At 34.5% G+C, this 23,947-nt stretch overlaps 3 protein-coding genes across 3 annotated transcripts; 1 reads left to right on the top strand and 2 right to left on the bottom strand.

Moving 5' to 3' along the window:
- The first annotated feature begins 1,027 nt into the window (after positions 1 to 1,027).
- On the top strand, positions 1,028 to 5,073 carry LOC112172736. The gene is made up of 6 exons (XM_024310206.2): positions 1,028 to 1,305; positions 3,299 to 3,384; positions 3,589 to 4,005; positions 4,109 to 4,330; positions 4,437 to 4,561; positions 4,681 to 5,073. The coding sequence occupies exons 1-6, from the start codon at positions 1,303 to 1,305 to the stop codon at positions 4,854 to 4,856; spliced, it is 1,029 nt and encodes a 342-aa protein (XP_024165974.1). The 5' UTR covers positions 1,028 to 1,302; the 3' UTR covers positions 4,857 to 5,073.
- Positions 5,074 to 11,260: 6,187 nt separating this feature from the next.
- On the bottom strand, positions 11,261 to 12,218 carry LOC112172761 (protein MKS1). The gene has a single exon (XM_024310231.2). The coding sequence runs from the start codon at positions 11,952 to 11,954 to the stop codon at positions 11,310 to 11,312; it is 645 nt and encodes a 214-aa protein (XP_024165999.1). The 5' UTR covers positions 11,955 to 12,218; the 3' UTR covers positions 11,261 to 11,309.
- A 7,855-nt stretch (positions 12,219 to 20,073) lies between these two features.
- On the bottom strand, positions 20,074 to 21,475 carry LOC121050007 (ethylene-responsive transcription factor WIN1-like). The gene is made up of 3 exons (XM_040508531.1): positions 21,440 to 21,475; positions 20,237 to 21,100; positions 20,074 to 20,097 (listed from the first exon to the last, which is right to left on the bottom strand). The coding sequence occupies exons 1-3, from the start codon at positions 21,473 to 21,475 to the stop codon at positions 20,074 to 20,076; spliced, it is 924 nt and encodes a 307-aa protein (XP_040364465.1).
- Positions 21,476 to 23,947: the final 2,472 nt, after the last annotated feature.

The raw sequence follows: 23,947 nt of genomic DNA, 5'->3' as shown, positions 1-23,947 counted from the left end.
CTTTAATGGCTAAGGTTTTGGCTATGACAGAAGGTTTGCTTTTGGCTCATCGATTCTCTTCTTCTTCTTTGATTTTCGAATTGGATAATGTTCAGATTGAGCATTAGAGAAGTTGTAGTTGCTTTTCCCAATTTCAGCTGGCACTGGATTAACAAATAGGGTAATTGAGCACATATCAAATTGCTTTTCTTAACTTCTTCTTTAGTTATTTTGTTGTTCTCCAGCTTGTGACCCTTTTCGTAATTACACCAACTAAAATATATTTTATTTATAATTTATGAAACACTCAAAATTTGTTTTTCATTCTGACAGTGAAAATAGTTTACTAAACACACAGTTGCTTCATCTCACAGCAAAATCATAAGTGTTTCCCCTCAGTAAAATTAAAAGTACTTCCTCTCACAACACAACAATTCCAAATTAATGACTAGTTGGGGATTGCTGTGACTTTTAAAAAAACATGTTATTGTGTTGTGAGAATAATCAACTGTGAATTAAAACCGTTTCGTGTTTGGTAAATAATATTTTTTAAAATACTGTCAGTACATAAACAACTGCAGAGTGTTTTGATCCACATTACTTTAGGCTGCTTCTAAAATTTGCTGCAAGTGACCTATAACTTTCAATTAAATCTGCTTTTTATTTATTTACCAAACACAGTAAAATTTAAAATTTTAAACAAAATCTGATATATATATTTTTTTAAAGTAAAGCAATACCAAACGAGCCTAAACCTAACAAAAACCTTCTAAATCAAGATTCTGTTCCACACTGTAACTGTAACTGTAACTGTAACTGTTTCAGAAACACTAACACCTATTTACATGTCCCCCCGGTGTACTCTCTGATTGACCATACCTCGGGACACGAGGAGTGAAGTGCATTGTCGTATCATACTGCAACTGACACACCGCAACGACAGGCCAATAATGTTCACCGCCACTCCCAAACGGGCCCCACGTCTTTCATACCTGATTGTTTTGATTTTCCCTCTTTACTTATTTTCCGCCATAATCGCAAAATAAAAACGCTTCCATTTTATGTTTCCCAACTTTCCCCCTCTCGGAAAAAAAAAAGAGAAAAAGAAAAGAGAAAAAGAAAAGAAAAGAGTAGACTCGGATTTAGGGTTCTACAGAATCGCAAAAAATTTGATTTCTTGCCTTGAAAAGATGGGGTCTTTAATGCCGTGGCTTCTTCTCTGCGTCTCACATTGTCGCTCTTGATTGGCCGGAATTCTCGTCCTTGAGGCTACGAAGTGGAATTGAGGGGTTTTATGTTGGACCCCCGAAGCTAATCGCCACCATGGTACTTTTCATTTTGCGTTTCTTGTTTTCTTTTCTGATTAAGTTTCGATTTTTTGTTTGGTTTCTCTGTAGAAATTTATTTATCTTGGTAAATAGACTTGAATTGCTACTGTTGAAGAATCGTTTGGGTGCTTTTTAGGGTATTTGAAAGTGTTTGAGAGACTGTGAGGCTAAGATTTTGGAAATTAGGATTCAAAAGTATGATTCTTTCTATTTTCTTTAACTTGGGTTATGTTCAGTGTGTTCTGGCACTTTTGGAATTTGGGACTTTCTTGATTGTTGATGCTCTTACCTTTTCTTTTGTAAAAGTTGTGTTTGTATACTGAAAATGAAGATAATTTGAATTTGATTGTGGGCATTAGGATCTTTGTTTTATGGGTTTTGACTATGTAACATTTTTTTTTTAAATCAGTTTTGACTGCATAACTAGAGAATGGTGTATAAGGCTATTTCTTATGTGCGGTTCTATGCTTTATGTTAGCTGTCAAACTAGTAGCTTATTGGAGTATTTACAAGGGGGTAAAAGAAACTAGCTGAGTATAGGTTTTCTCTCAGAGGTTGACCGTGGTACAGCCAGAATGTTATCTAGGAGATATTAACTAGTTTGATATGAAGGAATCAAGGACTTTTAAGTTCCTTAGTTTCATCATGCATTGTGAAAAAGAAGTGAGCTAAAAGTTGGTATGTTGACCTTAATTAGTTGTATAGACAGTCCAAATACCACTTTCACCTTGAATCTCCTTGTATCTTATATGTTCTTTCTGGACTCGTGTTAATTACATACTAACAGACCAGCACAATAACTCCAGATCGTTCAGACTCCTCTCAGTGATAAGATTTTTCCTTTTATCCTTTGTCTTCTACTCTACCATTCATTTTATTTCTTTAAATGCAACAACCCTATTTATTTAGCCTCTTCTCAACAGATCCTATAGCTAGAATCATAGCTCTTCAAGTACTCATCAAGAGATCATTTTGATTAGGTGACAATTTTCTCATCTCGGTCTTGTTTGTTTTAGAATTTATTCCTAATAGCTCACTCTATTATGCATGATGCATATGATTGTCTTTGGCAGACTTTTAGTCATACCTTGCTATCACTCTTTAAGATATTATTAGACAGCTTTAAATTCTAAAGACACAAACAGGATAAACTGAATTTCTGTTTGCTGTTTCCATTTTTATTTATTCATATTTTACCTACAAAGTGAATTGAATGTCTTTTTGCTGTTTCCAAAATCTTATTTTTGACCTTACAAATTGATGTTCCAGTGGAATTTGATATCCTTAATGAAGTATAAATCTAGAGATTGTGAGGTTCTGGATAGGAACTTGGGTTGTATCTGGGAAATAGTTGGGATAAAGCTTTAAAACCGTTGATCAACTAAATAGGAGGTATTGGAAAGAGGTCAAAAAAGTCGAGGGTAATTCAGGATTCAACATCTCTGAAAATAATGTGTTTAGTGGAGATTTGGCAAGTGTGAAGTTACTCCTGATCAGTAAATATGTTTTACTATTTCCATACACCCACAGAATAAGTGCCAAAGATTGTAGATCGACTTGTTGGGAGTGTTAATAACAGTTTCCATTACTAAAATGTCAGAACATGATAGCTCATGCGATAACAAGATATCTACCTCTGCTTTAGTACTCATTCTAAATTCTAAATTATGGCTATTCTCATACTCCCAAGTTAAACAATGTAATATTACATTGATGTTTGAAAATAACCTGCTTACCATTTACTGTCCATAACCTGTTTACCATTTGATATCAGTTTTTATTGCTGCTTTAAGAAAACACCACACCCTTATAAGAAAACTGATATTAAGTAAACTCACCGCATCCAGTTATTAAGTAATTCTTATACATTTGGATTTGGGCTGTGGGGCTTTCGAATTTCATTTTGTAATTGTCAGTTGTTATTTTGGGTGCTAAATTATCTATGAACAAAGCATAAGCATGCTAAAATTAACTATGTGCTGTTTCTGCAGGTAACTGTCTGTCTAACATGTGGTGATAGAGGCTTCGAAAAGGTTACGGTAAACTGTTCGAAGTGTCAAGATAGTCCACAACATATGTATGATTCGTTCCCATTTGCTTATATTTTTATTTTATATTTTAATTTTTAACGATGAAAAATAAGTGACGATATTGTTATTTAATTACCGCTTTGTTATAAACTAAATTTATTTTCTGGTTATTTCAAATTATACAATTGTACTATAATCACACTGTTCTCTGTATGGATGGCTGATCAACTCATCTCCTCTTTTATCTCCAGTTATTGCCTTGATGTGACACCAGAAAAATATTTTGAGAAAGATTTTACTTGGGTTTGTGACGAGTGTAAACCAGTCTCTATCCCTTCGAAAAGTCATCATAACCAAAACTCTAAGAAGAAGAAGAGGAAGAAGTTGAAAAAGAAGAGTAATAGAAAGAAATTCACTGGATCTGTGGCTAAAACGAAGGTTCAGATATGTGAAGGTAGCCCTCCTGAACACGAGGCTAAGGGCAGTGAAAATTGTGATAATGTTCTAAAGATTGGTAATCGGTCGGGACAAGTTCTTGAAGATCAGGTCAATTCCTCCCATGATCTGGCCGCATCTTTAAAGAACCCTCAAATAGCGGCTAGTGACCCTTTGAAAATCAATGAAGACTGTTATGTTGCTGCACAGCCTATTATTGATCCAACTTGGAGGTACAAATTATATCCTTTCCCTTTGTTTTGAATTTAAGGTGAACTTGTACAAGCGCATCTGGTGCAGGTTAAATTCCTGAGTTGGTTTTGTTTATTGACACAGGGGAAGTCTAAGCATAATGAACAAAGACTTCAGCATCATTAGTGGACTTGTAGCTCATCTTTCAAGCTTAGCGTGTGCTAAAGTGTTTGAAGAGGCGAAATTGCTACCAATGCTGCTGTTTCCAGATTTGGTTTGTAGGGTTGATGTGTGGCCAAAGGCGTTTGAGAGCTGCGGACCAAGTGATCAGAGTATTGCTCTTTATTTTTTTCCTGACAGCAAAAGGTGATGGATTTCACAGTAGTTCTTGTTCAGTTGTTCCTAAATCTTTTACTGTTGGCTTTCTAAGACTTGCTCTTCTTTTTTAATTTTAATTTTTTTATTGGTACAGTAATGAGAAGGATTTTGATAACCTAGTGGTTAGCATGATCCAAGAGGATCTTGCTATGAGGGCAGTGCTGGATAACGCTGAGCTTTTAGTTTTCACTTCAAGTGTACTGCCCAAGCAGTTTCAGAGTGAGTCCTAAATTCTTTGTTTGCATGAACATTTTCTGCACTCTCTTTTTAATTTAATAACCTGTATAGCTCTTGTGGGGAATTTAATAGATAGCCTTCTTGAACTTATTGATTTGCAGGATTCCAGACAAAGCTTTATTTGTGGGGTGCATTTAGGGGGAAGCAGTCTTCCCCATTAACAAATGATAATGACCCCAGAGGTGAGAAAGACCTCACAAAGCCCTTACCTTGTTGCACACAGAGTCCAGTTAGTCCGTTGAGCAACAATGTGGACTGTCGTTCTGAATCTCATTAGTCGTTTGGTGATTAACTAATCTGAATTTTCGTTCTCTCACCAAACTATGTGCAAAAGTGTTGTTTTCTTTGTAAACTGATAAATCTTGTAGTTTAACCTGAGGATGCCGATAAAATTAGCGGAGGGGTGTAACATCATGTATTCATGTAGGAATTTGACAGTAAAATAAATCTGCAGTAGTGAGTAGCGACTAGCGAGTACTAGCCATATTTATTTATTTTGTTGTTTATTTTTATATTTAGTTTCCCTTTTAGTCAATGGCCAATTAGTACTAGATTGCTAACTAAATCTTCTAGAAATGGTGGATAACGTTTTAGCTCAAGGAGCCCAAAACTATTAAAGGCTGCTAATGACAATTGTGTATAATTGGCGACGACAATGGGGTTTAGAAAAATGAGGAATATATGATTAAATAAGTAATGAGATAAATTGTCAAAGCTCATATTGTGATGGTACATAGTTTCGTTAGAAAGGTATAGACTTTTTGATTGCTTCAACTTATTGGAAAAAACGTGCCGAAATACATCACTTTCGTTTCCCATCTTGCTCAGCTTGAAATCAAGTGAAGAGGGACCTTCTGTCGAGCATACAAATAAGGGACACACACTTGTTTAGTTTGGGAATTTAAGCTAGTTGCGAAAAAAATTACCATAGTTTATCATATGAAGTAACAATATCACACAAAAAAAAATCACCGCGCGCTACTTAGAGACCAGAAGAGTTCTCATAAAAAGAAATTATCAAATGACAACTAAATGGTTTGCTCGCAAGTTAAAGAGAATCGTATATCTCTCCTTAATGATAGTAGTCGGGCTGCCTCCCCATGAGTGAGGTGCATAAACAATAAATAAAAAAAAAAAATTTAGGTATAAATTGGACGAACAAATCACAGAAATGAGACCAGATGTGAACTCATACCCCAATCATAATAGGGAAATCCGAACATATCTTGCATTGCAATATATTGGGAATTTACCAAAAATAAGCATGTTACATGGTTGATATTTGAAGATATCAAGGCCCTTATGAGAGAGTTAGAATGAGTCTAGGTCCAACATGTTTTCTGTGAAGCGAATGGTGTCGCACATCGACTTGCTCATTTTACTATGTGACATGTAAGGGATGAGTATGTGTGGTTAGATGAGATTCATGATACAGATGTCTTTTTCGAGGTCTATAATACTTCTGCACGGGAATTAGGCAATATATCCCCCATATTTATGTCCCAATCAATTATATTATAAGCATAGGATAAAGGACCCCGGTCTTTTGGGTTCCCATTCCGTCTTTCAAAAAATAAAATGAAAACATGAACAAGATGACCATTATGCCAAGCAAATGTCCAAATTATCCATTCACTTACAAATAAGATTTCGTAATGTATTTTTAATGGGACTTCATCCATTATTTTAAAGATTCGTAGTGTTTCACCACATTTTGCAAACCTTCGCAATGTTTTTGTAAATGAGGGGTAATCTAAATAATTCATGCAACAAAATGGCTTATATATGTTGATGTTATGAAGAAATGTCATTTTTTGATCAAACCATGCAATTCGCCCACTTCAGATAATTCTCCCAAAGCATACTGTTTTATTTGCAGATCAATTTCGAGTTAAATTCTTCGATTAGGATATATATTTGAAAAGGCAATTACCCTTGTTTAGACGTTACATTTCCTTTAATATTGTTCTTCTATTTATATGCATGACTTGCACGTCTCTGTATCCGTGTATTAGGTTGAAGAGAAAAGCCGAATGCAACCTGGAATTTTAGTACTCCAGCCTGTTTTGGCCAATAACCTAAAATCCCAACATCTTCTTTCCAAATGTACATACTACTTTGCAGTCTGATTGATCCAAATAATAAAGTAATCATGCAGTGTAACAAACTTCGTGGACTAATTTAATTGTGTTCTTAACTACTCCAAGCATTATGATATTGAATTTGTTGACTTTTAAGTCCCCCAAATATGGATGTGTCCCCTCTAATAAGCAATTAGCTCATACCAGATTAGCAGCATTAATAATGTAGCCTTGTCTTAATTGTCGTTTCTTCTCAAAAAATAAAATAAAAATGTAGCCTTGTCTTCTAGAGGGATATATAAGTGGGTGCAAGTGAAGAAACTAATTGCCATAGTCAACTGGCAAAGCTAGTAGAGCTCTTTTATGCTTGTCTGGCCAGTAAATTAAACTACTCTGTAAATCAGAGAACTTAGTCTCAGTTTTACATTATAGATAAGGTTTATAAATTGGAGTTCGAGAGAGTCTTGGAGCTTACAATATAGTAATGAATCTAGTGGATGTTAATTTAGGCAATATTATCTAGGATGTTAATTTAGGTTCCGGTATAGTGGCAGTTAGCGCTTAATCTAGTAACACGGTTTTTTTTTCTCTAAAAGAATATTGACAAAGTAAAATAATAAAATAATATCGGTGATCGAGTTGTGATCTGTCGATTATTTGCCGTGAAAGTCATATATTCAAATCATAATGGTATCATGGGATGGGTGGTTGAGGAAAATTTTTTGTTTCTATTTATAATATACCTAAAAACTAAACGATTAAGATGTAAATATGTAATTTAAAAGTAGTCAAAATATGGAAATCCGTTTCTTAAGCTAAGTTAAGGACCTCCTTAGCAGAGCAAGATTTATATATATATATATATATATATATATATATATATATATATATATATATATACACAAGGCCCTTCCACTAAGGGATCCCTTTTTTTGGTCTTTTCTAGTGATATGACATTAAACTAACTTTTCGATCATATTTTGGCATCTTAGAGCATTTTTAGCAGACTCTCTATTGTGGCTCCTTAGCTATTTTGGAGAGTATGTTTAGCTTTTTATCTATTTTAGCCGCTACACCAGACTTCTAAGTAGCTCTCTATTATTACTTTTAGCTATCTCGCTCCTAAATATAGAGAGCGGGATGATGTTCTCTATAATTTAAAACATTCCTTTTAAGTTATTTTATATAATTTATAAATACATTTAAACTATTTAATATTCATTTAAAAAATAATATATATTCAAAACTAGCTAAAATAGAGAGCATTGATGCAGACGTAATTCTAAAGTGGCTAGCTAAAAATTGACTCAAAAATGGCTAGTATTGCTATTTTGTAGAGCATTTTTAGCTTTTCATATATTGTAACAGCTGCATCAAACTCCTAAGTGGTTCTCCATTATAACTTTTAGCTATCTCACTCCTAAATATAGAGAGCGAGATGAGGCTCTCTATAATTTATAACATTCCTTTTGAGTTATTTTATATAATTTTTAAATACATTTAAACTATTTTACCTTACTTTTAAAAAATAATATAAATTCAAAATTAGTTATAATAGAGTGCATTGATATAGACGTCTTTCTAAAATGACTTTTTAGCTACTTTAGCTAAAATTTGACTTAAAAATGGCAAGCATTGCTAAAGATGCTCTGAATCATTCAATTTTTAGGTCCTAATGTGCAGATCACTTCTGCAAATTTTAAGCCAAATTGATTATCATTAAGGCATTCAAAATGGTGACTTAAGATTATAAGTATGAACGGTTTAAGTTTGACAAATTTGGTTCGTCTATTGATTTAACTATTTTGATACTTTAACGATCATCGATTTGGCTGAAAATTTACAGAAATGACCTATACATTAGGACCTAAAAACTGAACGGTTGAGATGTCGAAATGTGATCGAAAAGTTGGTCTAATGTCATATCCCTAGAAAGGACCAAAAAGAGGGATCTCTTAGTGGAAAGGCTCTCATATATATATATATATATATATATATATATATATATAGGGATGATCTAGAGAGGACCTCCTTAAACTTGAAATGTGAGGATGTTTTTATTTTAGCATTTAGTTTAATAATCTCAACCATTCATTATCTAGTTACACACACATATGATCCTATAAAAAAATTAGCCAAATTAGAAAATACTTAACCATTTGATGAATACAATGTTGGTTTTAATTTTTTCTAACAGACTACATTTGCTTACACAATTTTGAATGACCAAATGATTATGAATTTGGTTGATTTTTTTAGATACAATTCTTGCATATGAATCTAAATGATAATTGAAATCATTAAATTAGGTTATATACTAGTTTAACATAATAAAAGTCCTCAAATCCCCAAATTAGACACACATTAAATTTGTATCTCAAATTAATGGTGTCACTTGTCATGTCATCATTGCTCATTGTTCACTTAATCTGAAGGCCTGTGACATTTTACAACAGAATATACGAAATTATCATTTGATGTAACTAGTTTGTATTTTGCCGGTGAGGTGTGACATGTTGGTTATCTAAAATAACTCATAACGTGAAATCACGAGATCAAATCTCACTAGTATCATGAGATGAGAAGGGTATGGGTTTCCAAGATGTGCCATTGGCTGTGTAATCAAAAAAAGGATAAAGAAACTGTTTTCTCTTTATCTCTTTTATAAACTTAAAAACTTCGAAACCTGTATGAGCATTGATCAACCCTTCTTTAATAATACCACTTGTCCACTGTAAGTTGATTCATGTCTTGGTTTTGAGGATAACTATGGACTTCTAATTGACGTTATGTTAGATAATTTTTTTTATATATAATTGGATGGAGTTAGTCGCTATGTTTCATTCTCAAAAAAAAGAAAAAAAGTTAGTTGCTAGGTTTCAATGACTCTCAACGAGACTACTGTGCTGTTATGCAAAAATAATTCTAGCACAAGAGTAACTTACCCTTTAGTTTGCACTTTGCACTAGTATACAAATTTATACTCATGCTTTCAATTTAAATAATTTACCACCTTGTGTTTTTGGATTTTTTGCGTATGAGTTAACGTTAAATTTTTTATCTAAATAAATCTGTTAATTGAAATTGATGATATGGATGATGTCGGCATCTCCATATTGATGCGTGACGGACAAAAATAATTCTTTTTTTGTTTCGGGTTATAATTCTCTCTAAAAACTTAATATAAAAATGAAAAAAAGGTAAGAAAATTAAAACTCTATTTAAAGAGAAGGGTAAAGTAAAGATATAACATGTCATATTTTATGTAACATTTACCACTTTGAGAACTCATGTGGTAACTAAAAAAAGTCTTCATTGAGGTAAATAAGGTCCTTGTTTAGAGAAAAGTAGGTAAACTAGAAAAAAAAATTTCATTAAGGTAAATAAGATTCTTTTTTTTTTTTTTTGAAAGGGGGCTGGTGCGGCTGCCCTCAAGCCTTGATTAATGAAATTGCAGAATACAAGGGGGGACGTAGAGCCTGAACCCCAGATTACAATGAGCATAAAGAGAACATCCTGAAATAATACCAAGACTCTCCACCAAATCTATGTATTCTAACAAGCACCAATTAGCAAAGAGTGCACGAATGACTACTCTATTTGCTTTGACATAGCGGTGACATACCGGAAAAATTTCACTAAGGTAAATAAGATCCTTTTTAGAGTAAACTAAGTTCTCATTTGAGTAATTAAGTTCTAAATATAGTAATTGTATGTATGTCATGTACATATTGTAGAATTTCCCTAAAGGGAAAATCGTTGGACTATCTGATTGATTGATTGCATTTAAGCTCTAAACTTTTTGTATACTTTTGCTAAAATACTTACAGACAAATTCATTAAACCGCTATTGATATCGTTGTTTGCATGAAGCTAAACATATCCAAGCTTATCATTCATCAAATGTTTCTAGCTTATGGTTGTAGGATGCAAATTAATAGTCCTTTAGCTTTGATGTATCGTGAAACATTTAACCAATAAAAACAGATAGTTTAACCATATAATTAATAATTGTACTAAATTAATGGACATTCTCATGATTGATATAAAATCGATCAATTTTTTTTAATGCAATTAGATTATTAAACAACGATTTAATTGGTATTTTACAAAAATTATCTTTGAAAAGACAATTTACCAAATAATAGACTATGATTTTAAGTTTTACCGGAAAGTGTAAGCTAAAAAGTTTACCAGAATTATCCAATTCAACCATAGGGATTTGGGAATCCCAGGTTATGCGAATTAATATAAGCTAGTTAGTTCTTTTCTGAGAACTGCAAGAGCACAAATTAATAAAACAAACCGAAAACAACAATGGGACATATGTTTGCAAATTACACGCCAAAGAGTACGTGACAAAAAATGGTATCAAAAACAAAAGGATAATGAATCATAAGATGTTTGCATCCAAGGACTGCGTGATCCATCATACTATGACCCACACTATTAAACTATCAACTAATTAATAACTTTCCAACTTGCCTCCCCACTGTTCCATTTCTATAATTTTCTTCATCGCCAAAACTCTATCTCTGAATTTCATCGGAAAAAAAAAAAACTCTTATCTCTGAAAAGACAAACCCAGAAAACTCTATTCTGAATAAATCTTTCATTCACTTGTAAAGAATTTGAAAAAGAAAGACAAACTATAAATCGGAAAAATTGTTGAATAAGTCAATGGACGGTGTAGGGGAAAAGAAGTTGGACGGACTAGGCATGAAGCTACCTTCTATGAAGTTCCTGTTACCATGAAGTACCGGGCTCAAATCATGGAAGAAGCTATCCGCCGCCGGAGAGAAGAAGCTTGAAGGAATCGGAGGAAGCGCACCCGGAGCTGGCGATAAGATCCCCGGAAACAAACCCCTTTGCTGCTTCACATCAGCATCACGATCACGATCATCATCATCCATGTCCATGATTCCTTCATGATCCGACGACCTAGACTGCTCCATTGTCGATTCACCACTGCCTCCATTAGTGTTTTTATCATTTCGAGGAGACGAGGAAGAACAAGAAGCAGAAGAATTGGAGCGAGGTAATCCGGTGAGGCGTTGGACGAGGTTCATGAAGTCGCTAGGGTTTGTGTGAATGATCTTCGGCGAGACTGTGTAGATTATAACCGGTTGTCGAGGCGGCTGGTGAGGCTGATTAGGTTGCGAGGGTTGAGGAACAATCGGTGGCTTCTTGATCTTGTGGGAATCTTTATGAATCTTGAGAGGTGTTGGACGTGGACCCTGGAGTTGGAGCTCTCTTCTTGGAGACTTGCCTGTTGGGTAGTCTGAAAAATCCATGATGATGGTGATGAATTAGGTCGCTAAATCGAACAAAAAGGATTGCTGATCTTCTGGGTTTGTTGACGATGTTGTTGTTGTTGTGGGGATCGATGTTTCTGTGACATGTTATTAATATTCCAAGGCAAATGGCAAATTGGGGACAGTAGGTGAGCTCATGACATCAAATATTTAAAGGGGAGAGCAAGTCAATGTAGTGAAGGGGGTTATTTAAATCCAAGAATAATGAAGGAGCTCTCTGATGATATTTGATTTGTAAACTTTGGCTACTTGTTGGGTGGTGTTATGTATTTTGGTAATGGGGGTTTTATATACAAAGGCCGGTTTCGTGGTGGGATGGTGTTTGAATTGAATTTGTCTTAATGTGGATGGTTGGACTTGGAAGGGGTCATGTTTGCTTCGTCAGACACAGAAATAATGACTTACTTGTAATTAATGGCCATCTATAGCTTATCTTCTCTATGGTTAAGGTAGGTTCATCTTTTTCCATGTCTGCTTATATACCAATTTATTAAGTGTTTTGATCATTGGTTTGGCTTGGTGAAGAATTTAGTTTGTGTAACTTTTTCAGATCTCTTTGATTTTTGAGGTTTAGGGTTCGTGACCCAAAAGAAGAGCAAAATGGCGAAAATTATTAAAACTAATCAAAAACTAAGTAATAACCTTTTACTTATAAATTAGACCAAATTTTTATTAAAACTAAGAGTACCAATTTCTATTTTTTTAATAAATGATTGAATAATGGCTCATATTCTCCGTAAAACCTACATTGTAAATAATTTTCGCCATAAATGGATTAAAGATGACAATGAAGCCATATAAAATGCATATTATGACGAAGGAATTATTTTCATTACCTGGATTTGTTCTATAAATGACAAGAGTTGCCGCAAAACAGTAAAAAATCATTAGAGAATCTTGAAATTTTGAGGCTCGATATGTTGTCATCATTGATCGGATGGACAATCCATGAGCATCGATCGGTGGACTCATGTTAGCGATGAGAACACAATTGCACTAGTTCACCATCAAAAGTTGGTCGGATGACGAAGATACGACCGTGTCAGGTTTGGCCTGAAAATGAATTAGTAGCTTTTGAGTTCTTTAATAGTATATTTTTGGTTCGTCGACAATAGTTTAGTAGATTTTCAAAAGATGGTAATATTTGACTTGTTTGTTTGGACTTTTTTTTTTCTCTAGTCTGTAATATTTGGCTCATAATTGAGCTTGTAATTGAGAAATTTTATTAACACATGTCTATTTACTTAATACACACACCCAAGTTTTTTTTTGTCTAATATTTTCCTTAAACTTCTTTTTATACCCTTCTTATCTTTTATAAAATCAATAATATAAAAATAAATAACTAACTTCAATTCTCCAATCAAGGCCTAGGACGAAGTCCCCAGCCATACCTTACAGTTCATCAAATTCTCTCCATAACTTTTTTTTTTTTCAAATTTATATTATGGCTATGTCATTATAACCCTGAGGACTCTACCTGATTTTCAAAGTGAGTTCAAATTCTTTAGGCTAGGACACTCATTTCCATACGTCGATCTTTCAGACGTAATAATGTAAGTAGACATTTTGGACTCCTTGCTATGTTTTGAAAAATTTCTTAAATTTCTCCTTGCTTTGCTTTATTCATCTGTAAATTTCTTCAGTTCACATAAATAGACATTAAATTCTTGGAATTCTGAATCTCGTGTTGGCAAATAGGTTAGAAGCGACATCTTGGAGACAATACTTTGTTTTCACGGTAGTATGTAATTCATCAAGAAGAATTGACTTATTGTTATTGAATTGATGAGATTGATGTTGAAGAAGAGTAATGTTTGACTTCTCAATTTGCTTCTCGTCTCATCTCTATAATTTGTTTTTTTTTTTAATTTTTGTTGTTGTTGTGACCTGTGACAGTATAAAAATATTTAAAAAATGTTCAAAAACAAGGAGTGTGTATTTAGTAAAGAGAAATGTGTGAATATAATTACTCCTTGTAATTTCTTTTTCAATTAATGAATTATGGTTTGTTTGAAAAAAAAAGGCCCGCATAGTAATTTCCAATGGCAATGATACTGTCAATGCTCAGTAGATAATGCCATATGACTATAAAAACATTGAATTAGTTGGGAATTAATCAGGGGTATGCCCACATATTATTGGACATTTTCATGTTTAAATTTTCATTCTATAGGAGGTCGTCCATCCAAGGTTGACATACTTTTCAGAAAACATATAGCTTGGTAAATTAGAAGATTTCCACATCAAATGCGCTAGAAGCATAATTTTTAATTGCTTTTCAATTTCGAAACTTCGATCCATTTACGCACCATGCTTGCATGCATGCGTGTCTTCTATCTCGTTTGCATTAGATAAAAGCCGGAGTCGTTAATTTTTATTTTTCATATCATCCATGTGTTTGATTTAGTAAAAGATCAATTTACCTAATTACAAAATTAAAAAGGAGAATTTTACAAATGGTAACTCAACTATGACTCATTCGACACTTTGGTCTTTTCAAATATATCACTTTAGTCACTCAACTATTACTCTATCAATCACTTTAGTCACCTAAGGGGTATTTTGTTTCATTTTAATCACTTCCCCCAATCATCCTAATTCAGATTTTTCTCAATTTTTTACAATTAGTTGGACGAAAATATCATTAATATTGTGGCAAATAATTTTTTTTAATGAAAAAAATTAACGAAGTGACTAAAGTGAATAACAGAGTTAAAGTTGAGTGACCAAAGTGATATATTTAAAAGGTGAATGACCAAAGTGTCGAATATGTAAAAGTTGAGTGACCATTTGTGATATTCTCTCAAATTAATTTTACAAGTAGTACTTATTTTCTGCTTAATTGTTAACACCTTACAACACTTGCATTTATATTGAACCCCTTGACCATTATCTAAATTCTCACTCTCATGTTACTCTAACGAATATACACTCCATAATATATCGTATTCAGTTATGGAGATATTTCGGTTTTTATTTATTGAGTTGTTCATATAAAACCGTAATGTGATATTTGCGGATAAGTAAAAGCCATGATCTTACACGGTAAAGATTATAGTGTTAGATAGTGACAAAAATTTAATGAAGCAAACTTGTAGAGAAAAATACAAAATAAATAGCTAAATTTCATTTTCTTGAGCAGCAAACTGAAATAGAAACAAGCAACTCCGTGATATGACTTTAATTTGAAACTCATTGAAGGAGTAGTGGGCCTCGAAAGCTAGTGAAGAAAAATTCAAGATTAAGCTAGGGTGACCTTGATTTACTCGGTTACTGGTATACATGGTCTTGAACGACCTGGTCACAGTGGTTGAGGCTGACTGGACTGCGACTGAAGAAGAAGAAGAAGAAGAATGCCATAAGAATTTGGGATGTGCATAGAGTCCCAAGTCCCTATCCGGGTGCATCTATAGTCTACCCTGCAGTGTCGTCATATATGACCCACAGATTAAAGTGCAACTCGATACAATGTTTTGCCAACCACTCCAACTAGATTACGCGAGGTTTCGTATTTATGTATTCCGAAGTTATGGAAATACCGGACAAAAGCTTGAGTAAGTGATTTGATCGGCGAATAGTGATACTTATTTTATAGTCTAGTTTTGAAGATACTTAGATATTGTATAACATAAATGTTATAACATAAAATGACCGAATTTTGACGGATATTTAAGTTGTCTTGAGGATATGGTTGAGATCTTTGCGCTCATGGATTCACAGAATTATAGTACAACGTTATGCAACTGTTTCCCATCCCTTCTAATTAAGTAATAAGTACACTGGTTAAAGCTACGTTTTCTGGGTTGAATAATGATTAGGGCAATGTCAATGAGGCCTAAGATTTGTGACCTCAATCCTAGGTGTCAAGCCAAGTCACCTATACACCTCACTAATTTGTCAAATCATGTCATGTCATTCTTGAATAAAAAGACTATCTTATCATTTCAAAATCTAATGGATCTAAATTATTTTAGCTTTCTTTTAGAAAAGATACATTATTTTATTTTTTTCTTTTTCTTTTTTTATTATATATATATAATTCGTCTAAAAAAATTATATTTATATATTTTTGTGAATATATATATATATATATATATTTATCTATAATTCGTCAAAAATATATATATATATATATATATGTTGTTGAATATATAACGGCTCTAAATTATTTTGACTTTCTTCTAAAAAAAATATTGTTTGATTTTTTTCCTTTCTTTCTTTTTCATTATTTTGGATTTTTTTTCATTATACATATTCAAAAAAAAAGTATGGTAATATTTAAATCTTTTAATAAATAAAATTAATGGAAGATTAGTTACCTTACATTAACAAGTTAATTTGAAAAGTCAAAAATTAAATTGGATTCACAAAAATGGAAAGAAAATGTATTTAAATCGTAATTTTAACTCATAAAATCTGGTGATTGAAAACCTAGATATCTAAATTGATTGGGAAGTTGATATCTGAAAAGAAATTGCTTAATATGGAATACAATATATTGCACATGAGGAAATTAATTTTTGAAAGTATACTTGTTTTGTTGATCCCAAATTTTTCAATGGACAATAATGATTTTTAAATGTGAATGATAGCTTCTATTTTAGTGTAAATATGTCATTAGAAAAAAGTTCCCAGTGAACTCTACTTGTTCATTATTAGCTACTTAGTACTTTTTTGTTCGTATAAGACATGTTAGTACTTAGCTGACTTTCAATTTCAATGTGAATGATATATGGCTTCAATTTTAGTGTGAATATGTTATTAGGGAAAGATTCCCCGTTGAACTTTACTATTGGCTACTTAGTACTTACTTGTTCATGCAAGACACACTAGCTTATTTTAAGTTTCAATGGATGATGTCTTCTATTTTAGTGTGAATATGCCATTTGGGAAAGGTCTCTAGTAAACTTTACTGGCTCATTATTAGCTACTTAGTACTTATTGTTCGTGTAAGACATGCTAGGTAACTTTAAATTTTAGTGTGGATGATGACTTTTATTTTAGTGTAATTATGTCATTAGGAAAAGGTCCCCAGTGAACTTTACTAGCTCATTATTGGCTACTTAGTACTTATTTGTTACTGTAAGACAATGTGGATGATAACTTCTATTTTAGTGTAATTATGCTATTAGGAAAAGATCCTCAGTAAACTTTACTAGCTCATCATTGGCTACTTAATACTTACTTGTTCGTGTAAGACATGTTAGCTTTTTCAGTTTCAATAGATGATAGCTTCTATTTAAGTGTGAACATGCCATTAGGTAAAGGTCTCCAGTGAACTCTACTAGCTCATCATTGGCTACTTAGTACTTATTTGTTACTGTAAGACATGTTAGCTGACTTTAAATTTCAGTGTGGATGATGATTTCTATTTCAGTGTAAATATGCCATTAGGGAAAAGTCCCCAGTAAACTTTACTGGCTCATTATTAGCTACTTATTACTTATTTGTTCGTATAAGACATGTTAGCTGACTTTAATGTTAATGTGGACGATGACTTCTATTTTATACCTTCCTTAATTGCACTTTTTCTTTGATTATTGCTGTGTTATACACCTATTGTTCATTGAATTTCTACATAGTATTAATAACATTATAATTGTTTTTTCATGTAAAAATAAACGAACAGTTGTATTAATGAAGTCTCACTTGACCTTTAAGGAAATCTTCATAATGTTGCGTTTGGATGAGACAATATTAAATTATCGAGAAATTTTGAAATGATGGAATCTAGAATTTTATCAATTCAATTTATTAATGATATTTTCTTACCTCTTCAATTACCAGATTTCATAGGTTTTAATTACGATTTCAATACATTTTCTTTCCATTTTTGTGGATAGTGAGAAAAAAATCCCTAAAAATGGGTAAATGGACAAAATCCCTTTTCTAGGGTCATTGACCTAAAGCCCCAAAATAAGCAAAAGTTTTCTCATTTACCCCAGCAATAGATTTTTATTCCTCCTTACCCAATTTACACTAAATTGACATTTTTACCCTCAGCCTAATTAAAAAATTACATCATGCCATGCTTCTCTCTCTCTCTCTCTCTCTCTCTCTCTCTCTCTCTCTCTCTCTCTCTCTCATCAAAGTACAGGAGCTCAATCTAGGCACCTCCGGCGAACTGGACCGACTCGATTCCCCACCTCACCCCTCACGGCCGCGCCGACGCCCTCGTCCCCTCCTCCTCCTCCCCCCTCTACTTCGACTCCTCTCACGTGCGCACGCCCTTCCCTGATGCCCGCCGCCTCATCACGACCAAAAATGATGCGTTCATTTCCTACGCGCAACAGCAGAACAATTGCTTCCCCTCTACGTACTCGCCTCTGGCGGCAGACTGCGATCCGCATATCCAATTCACCATCGAAGCCCTAGGTTGCTGAGCCGAGGCCGTCAACATGTGGATTAGGGACGAGCACTCTACGACGTCTTTTCACAAGGATCAGTACGAGAATCTCTACGCTGTGATCACGGGACAGAAGCATTTCCTCCTCCTCCCTCCCACCGATGTGCATCGGATGTACGTAAGGGAGTACCCGACCGCTCAATATTCATATTCTCCGGTCACCGGAGAGTTTGAGCTGGAAGTGGACAGTTCGGCTAGGTCTGTGCTTTGGTCTAGCTGGAAATGAACAGCTCGTCAAGTTCCTTTTGTTCTTCAATGGGCCTAGGCCCTTTTGCTGTACGATTAATCCAGGAGAGATACTTTACTTGTAAGTTTTGAATTGATTTCATTGATGCAGAAGGCCCACAAGGAAAAAAAAAGAAGTTCTATTGGGGCAATAGACGTTTGTTGATGCGTCTATTGGGGGGCAATAGACATTTTGAATTGATGTAATTTTCTCATTTTTTTTATTTAATGAAAGTTTATTTGTCTAAATTTAAAGAGATTGGTTCTTATTCCGGAGACTAAAAGTTCTGTTGGGGGGGGGGGCAATATACGTCTATTGGGGGCAATACATGGCTAATAGACGTCTATTAGGGGGCAATACACATCTATCAGGGGGCAATAGGGGGTAATACACGTCTAATAGACGTCTATTGGGGGGCAATAGATGTTTTGAATTGATGTAATCTCCTCGTTTTTTTTTTTTAATCAAAGTTTTATTTGTGTAGTTTTAGGAAGATTAATTACCATTTCGGTAATTTAGACGTCTATTGGGAGGCAATACATGGTTGATAGACGTCTATTGGGGGGCAATAGACGTCTATTGAGGGGCAATAGAGGTTTTCAGAAAAATCCGGTGGGCGGTCGCCGGTGACCGGAATCCGGCGACCGGTGACCGGATTCCGGCCAAAGTTGACCGGATTCCCGCGACCGGTGACGGGCTCCGGCGAAGTCTTTTATGGTTTCTCTCTCTCTCTCTAAGTAATAAAGGGGTGATGGGTAAAATGGTATTAAAAAAAAATTAAAAACAAAAAAAAAATCTTAATGGGGTATTAGGGAAGACTCCCTTAGAGTGCATTGGGTAAAAGGGAATTAAAAAAACTTAATGGGGTTAGTGAGAAAAAAATCCCTAAAAATGGGGTAAATGGACAAAATCCCTTTTCTAATTAACTTGTTAGTGTAAGGTAAACTAATCTTCCATTAATTTTATTAAATTCATTTATTAAAAGAGTTGAATATTACTTCAATTTACCAAATTTGATAGGTTATAATTAAGATATTAATATGTTTTCTTTCCATTTTTGTGGAATCAATTTTAAATTTGACTTTGTTTTAATCAATTTTTTTTTAAATTTTGTGGGTTAGAATTATGACATTAATATATATATATATATATATATATTTATACACACAAACACATATTTGTATATAATTTTTTTTGACGAATTGTATATATAACGAAAAAAAGAAAAAGAAAAAAAAACCAAAATAATATATTTTATTTTTAGATGAAAACCAAAATAATTTAGAGCAATTAGATTTTGGAATGATAAGATAGTTTTTTTACTCAAGAATTACATGGCATGATTTGGCAAATAGGTGATGTGTGTAGGTGACATGATATGACACCTAGGATTGAGGCCACAAATCTTAGGCCTCATTGAGGCCACAAATCATTTTCCTAATGGTTATTTAATTTACTTGTTATTACAGCTTTTTGTATAGGAAGTTCTAATAGCAGATTCAAGGAAATACTGATCGCATGTATGATGCCTAACTTTTTTTTTCTGGCCCATTTTGTGATCGAAGCTCATGACACCAAAATGTCCATTATGCCCTCAGTTTTTATCTCTTTCTTCTTCCTTCTCACTCCCTCGCTTCCAACACCGCCCTTGCCCTCCAATTGAACACCCATTCCTCCACCCGAGAACAGGTTCTGCTCTAAATTTAGTAGCTGGGTTTTTGAATTTGACGTCACCAACATTGTTTCCGGCACCAAGTTCATTTCCTCCAACAGAATCGGCTCTGTAACACCGAAGAATATAGCTTCAGTGGGACTGATCACACCATCACAGTAACCATAGTCTTTAAGGAAATGGGTTTCATCCTGCTCCTTCGACCCAGGTGTCCACTCGTTGTCGCTACCACTGAGAACAGAGGTCGGGGAGCGAATGCTTTGACACTCTTTCCCAGAATCATACTCATCTATCACAACAATATGGTCGATCGAACTGGATGCATTCGAACAAGAAAGATTGTTGATCGAACTGGACTCATTCGAAGAAGAATCATGATCCGGAATGAGAATTTTGGAAGGAGGAGCGATGATATTCGTGAGAGCGTTATGTCCCCTCAACTGAATGGTAGCTCTGTCGTACACCATCGCCGCCTCCTCAGCCATCTGAAACGTTTCAAGCCAGACACGGGACTTGCGGACCGGGTCACGAATCTCGGCGGCCCATTTGCCCCACGGCCGCTGCCGTACGCCCCGGAACTTCCTCTTCTCCTCTGGTAAAGGCTTCGGCTTTTGCTTCTGATTCTTGGCTAGAAACACCCTGATCGCCTCGGACTCCTCTTCGATTCTCACTTCGTTGATGACCCTCTTCGTCAGTTGTTGTTGTTGGTCTTGTTCTTCTTCGTCGCGGGAGGTGTCAATCGCGTCCTTGTCGGTGACGGAAATCAGGACAATCTTAGGGACTGCAACGGTCGCGTCCTCGTCAGTGACGAAAATGAACTTGGTGGCGGAAAAAAAATTATTAAAAAAAAAAAGAACTGAGGGCATAATGGACATTTTGGTGTCAAAAATTGACGTCATGTACTGATAGTGGGTCGAGTTTCAGATTTCGTGTACCGAAATGTTTGGTTTGGAACTTTATGTATAAGAATTATTAGTGGCCTTTATTTTGTGTACTGTTTGCGAAATTTTCCCTAAAAAATTATTTTATTATTATGAAAACGGACCGGATCAACCTAAATTTGTGTTTGATCAGTTAAATAAATAGATTAATAGACCCGGATCATTAACGGATCAACATATAAATTTTCAATCCATGCATGCCCGTCAAATAATCACGGATCTCGAGCGGATACGGATCAAAATTCGGTCCATTTACAGATCTATACACAAGCAAGGACGGAGGATGGTTATAAGGTGACTGGGTTGTAGCCCATGCAATTAATTAATTTTTTTAATAGGTTAGGCTTATTAATCAGCTGTGCCCACATACAAAATATAAATCTTCAGCTCGATAGCCCACCCGGTCTCCAAAGTTATCTTAAGCCAGGTAATTAATTGAGTTAATGACCACTAGCTACAAATTCTTTCATTTCTTTCCCATGCGCAAGGGCCACAAACACGGTCCCCTTGCGGTCAAATTAAACCTAGCTACAATAACGATTAAATATATTAAGGACAAAAAGGATAGTTAAACATTTATGAAATTACAAAAATTGCCACTCGTTCTATATCTATCACAATATAGCTCTCGCTCTCTCTTATATCTCTTTCAGATCCATTTCTCCCCAAAATCAAAACCTCTCTTCCATTTCTGCAGCTAAGCAACAAATCAGAGTAGCAAATCGAGGCTCCGATGGCGAAGTAGCCTGTGAGGCGATGCGGCAAAGCAAATTTTCAGGTTAGTGAGGTTTTGACAGATTGGGGTTAGCTGTTGGGCTTTGTGCATGTAAACCGTTGTGTTCGATGGTTATCATATTTGGAAGATCGTTTTGAATTTGTTTTGTTAGTCAATTAGTCATAATTTCTAATTTCTGCAGGGAGATGAAACTACAGATCAAGCTGGGATTGCCTCATATACTACAATAGTCGCTTGATGTCGAGAAGGTCAAATCAGTCTTTCAATAGTGAGTCAACATCCATTAGCTGCAATATGTGCAACTTAATCATATTCTAAACTATATTGTGCACTCTAGGTTGTATTGACATCATTCTGGGTATCCAAAGGATGCAATATCTATTGTTTTTGTGGAATCAGTGAATGTGATATGTGTCTGTAGTCCTGCTGTGGAATCATAGTTTTAGAATTGTGTTGTTGCTGGTACTATTATTCCTGTTTGATCATAATTCTATGGAGAGCTTGAAATGGCATCTAGTACCTTAGTCTCATGGAGAAATGCAAGCTTCTATGATAACCCATCTTAGGACAGTAAAATAGTTTGGCAAATTTTCGCTACATTAGTTTTCTTTATCAGTTTTGTATTGAGGGCCAATAACTTTAGTTTTGTGTTTATGTTAGTTTCTTATGAGATTGGTGGTGTTGTGTAATGCTTTAGTTTTACGTTTATGTTAGTTTGACAAAAAATTTGTTGCTTTTTTTGGTTCTATGTTCTTGCAAGTTCATGGATTAGTTGCAAAATTTACTGCTGGTATCTTCTACTTCCTTTTGTTTTTTCTTTTTCAATTTTTATCTCAGAAAGAAATGGAAGAAACTATAGAGATTAGGCTCCAAGTTTAGTGACAGTTCTTATGTTTTGAATGCTATGATTTTTGAAGAGAAATGATTAGAGTTGTTTTAACATATTTGAAGAGAAAGGATTAGAGATGTAATCGCCAAAGCATTTTTTAGCACACTTTGTCATCCCTTATGCTCTATGTTGCCGGTTGACTTGCAGGATGGAGCTAATGAAAGCAATGCTGAAGTGAGCAAACGTAAGAAGGCCAGGCTAGTATACTACTGGGGGTCAATATACTATTGGGGATTAGTACACTACTGAGGGTCAGTATACTACTGGGGCTAGTATACTACTGGGGGTCAATATACTACTGAGGGTCAGTACTCTAGGAAATCCTGCTGGAGAAACTTCTTCACCATGAGAAGAGGTGAAATTCAATGCAACTTGTATGTGCAAGCAGCAAAGCTAGAGATAAATGATATATTGTTCAAGTTTCATATTGTAATATTTATAAATAGTTTTTGAAATTATTAAATAAATGAGTTGTTTCTAAGAAAAACAAAGATGGAATATAGAAATATTATTTCTTCACAATGCTACTGACATTCAGCAGTGTTAATTCACATTATCAAACTCACAAGGGCAAATTCGTAAATTACTTACCAATAGAAATAATTCAAAAAGTGAAGGAATCTGACCACATGGGCCTTGCACAGTACCGCATGAGAATTCAAACAAAAAAAAAACAGGCCTGCTAATGGTAATTTATGGATTAAAAGTTTAGGTAATGGTAATTTGCTATATTTTTTTTTCCTACTTACCCATAAAGACTCTAATAAGGTTTTCCCTTATACCCAATTAAGTTTTTTTTTTTAAAGACTATTTTGCCCTCACCCATTTGTTACATAGAGAGAGAGAGAGAGAGAGAGAGAGAGAGAGAGAGAAGCCATAGGAGACTTCGCTGGACTCCGGTTGCTGGAATCCTGTTACTGGCCGCCACCCACCAAACTTCTCTACAAACCTAGCAGGAGGTCGTCAGATATCTCATAGGTCACCGGAGATGTATATTTCCCCCAAAAAACCTTTTTTGGGGGCAATATTAGTTTATGAAACCTCGTCGGAGATCTCATAGGGGGTGGAGAGGTTTATCACGCCCGCCCCCCACAAAAAA

This window comes from Rosa chinensis, chromosome 6 (assembly GCF_002994745.2).
Source record: "Rosa chinensis cultivar Old Blush chromosome 6, RchiOBHm-V2, whole genome shotgun sequence".
NCBI classification, from domain to species: domain Eukaryota; kingdom Viridiplantae; phylum Streptophyta; class Magnoliopsida; order Rosales; family Rosaceae; genus Rosa; species Rosa chinensis.
The sequence above is the reverse complement of the archived record's forward strand: the minus strand, read 5'-3'. Positions and strand labels throughout refer to the sequence as shown.

Coding starts and splice junctions, on each gene's coding strand:
- LOC112172736 (XM_024310206.2), top strand. Junction 3,385..3,588: donor CAAGATAGTCCACAACATAT/GTATGATTCGTT, acceptor TTTTATCTCCAG/TTATTGCCTTGATGTGACAC. Junction 4,006..4,108: donor ATTATTGATCCAACTTGGAG/GTACAAATTATA, acceptor TTATTGACACAG/GGGAAGTCTAAGCATAATGA.
- LOC112172761 (XM_024310231.2), bottom strand. CDS start 11,954: ATGGATTTTTCAGACTACCCAACAGGCAAGTCTCCAAGAAGAGAGCTC.
- LOC121050007 (XM_040508531.1), bottom strand. CDS start 21,475: ATGGACCGAATTTTGATCCGTATCCGCTCGAGATCC. Junction 21,101..21,439: donor TCCGTATCCGCTCGAGATCC/GTGATTATTTGA, acceptor TCCGCCACCAAG/TTCATTTTCGTCACTGACGA. Junction 20,098..20,236: donor GCGGTGTTGGAAGCGAGGGA/GTGAGAAGGAAG, acceptor ATCTGCTATTAG/AACTTCCTATACAAAAAGCT.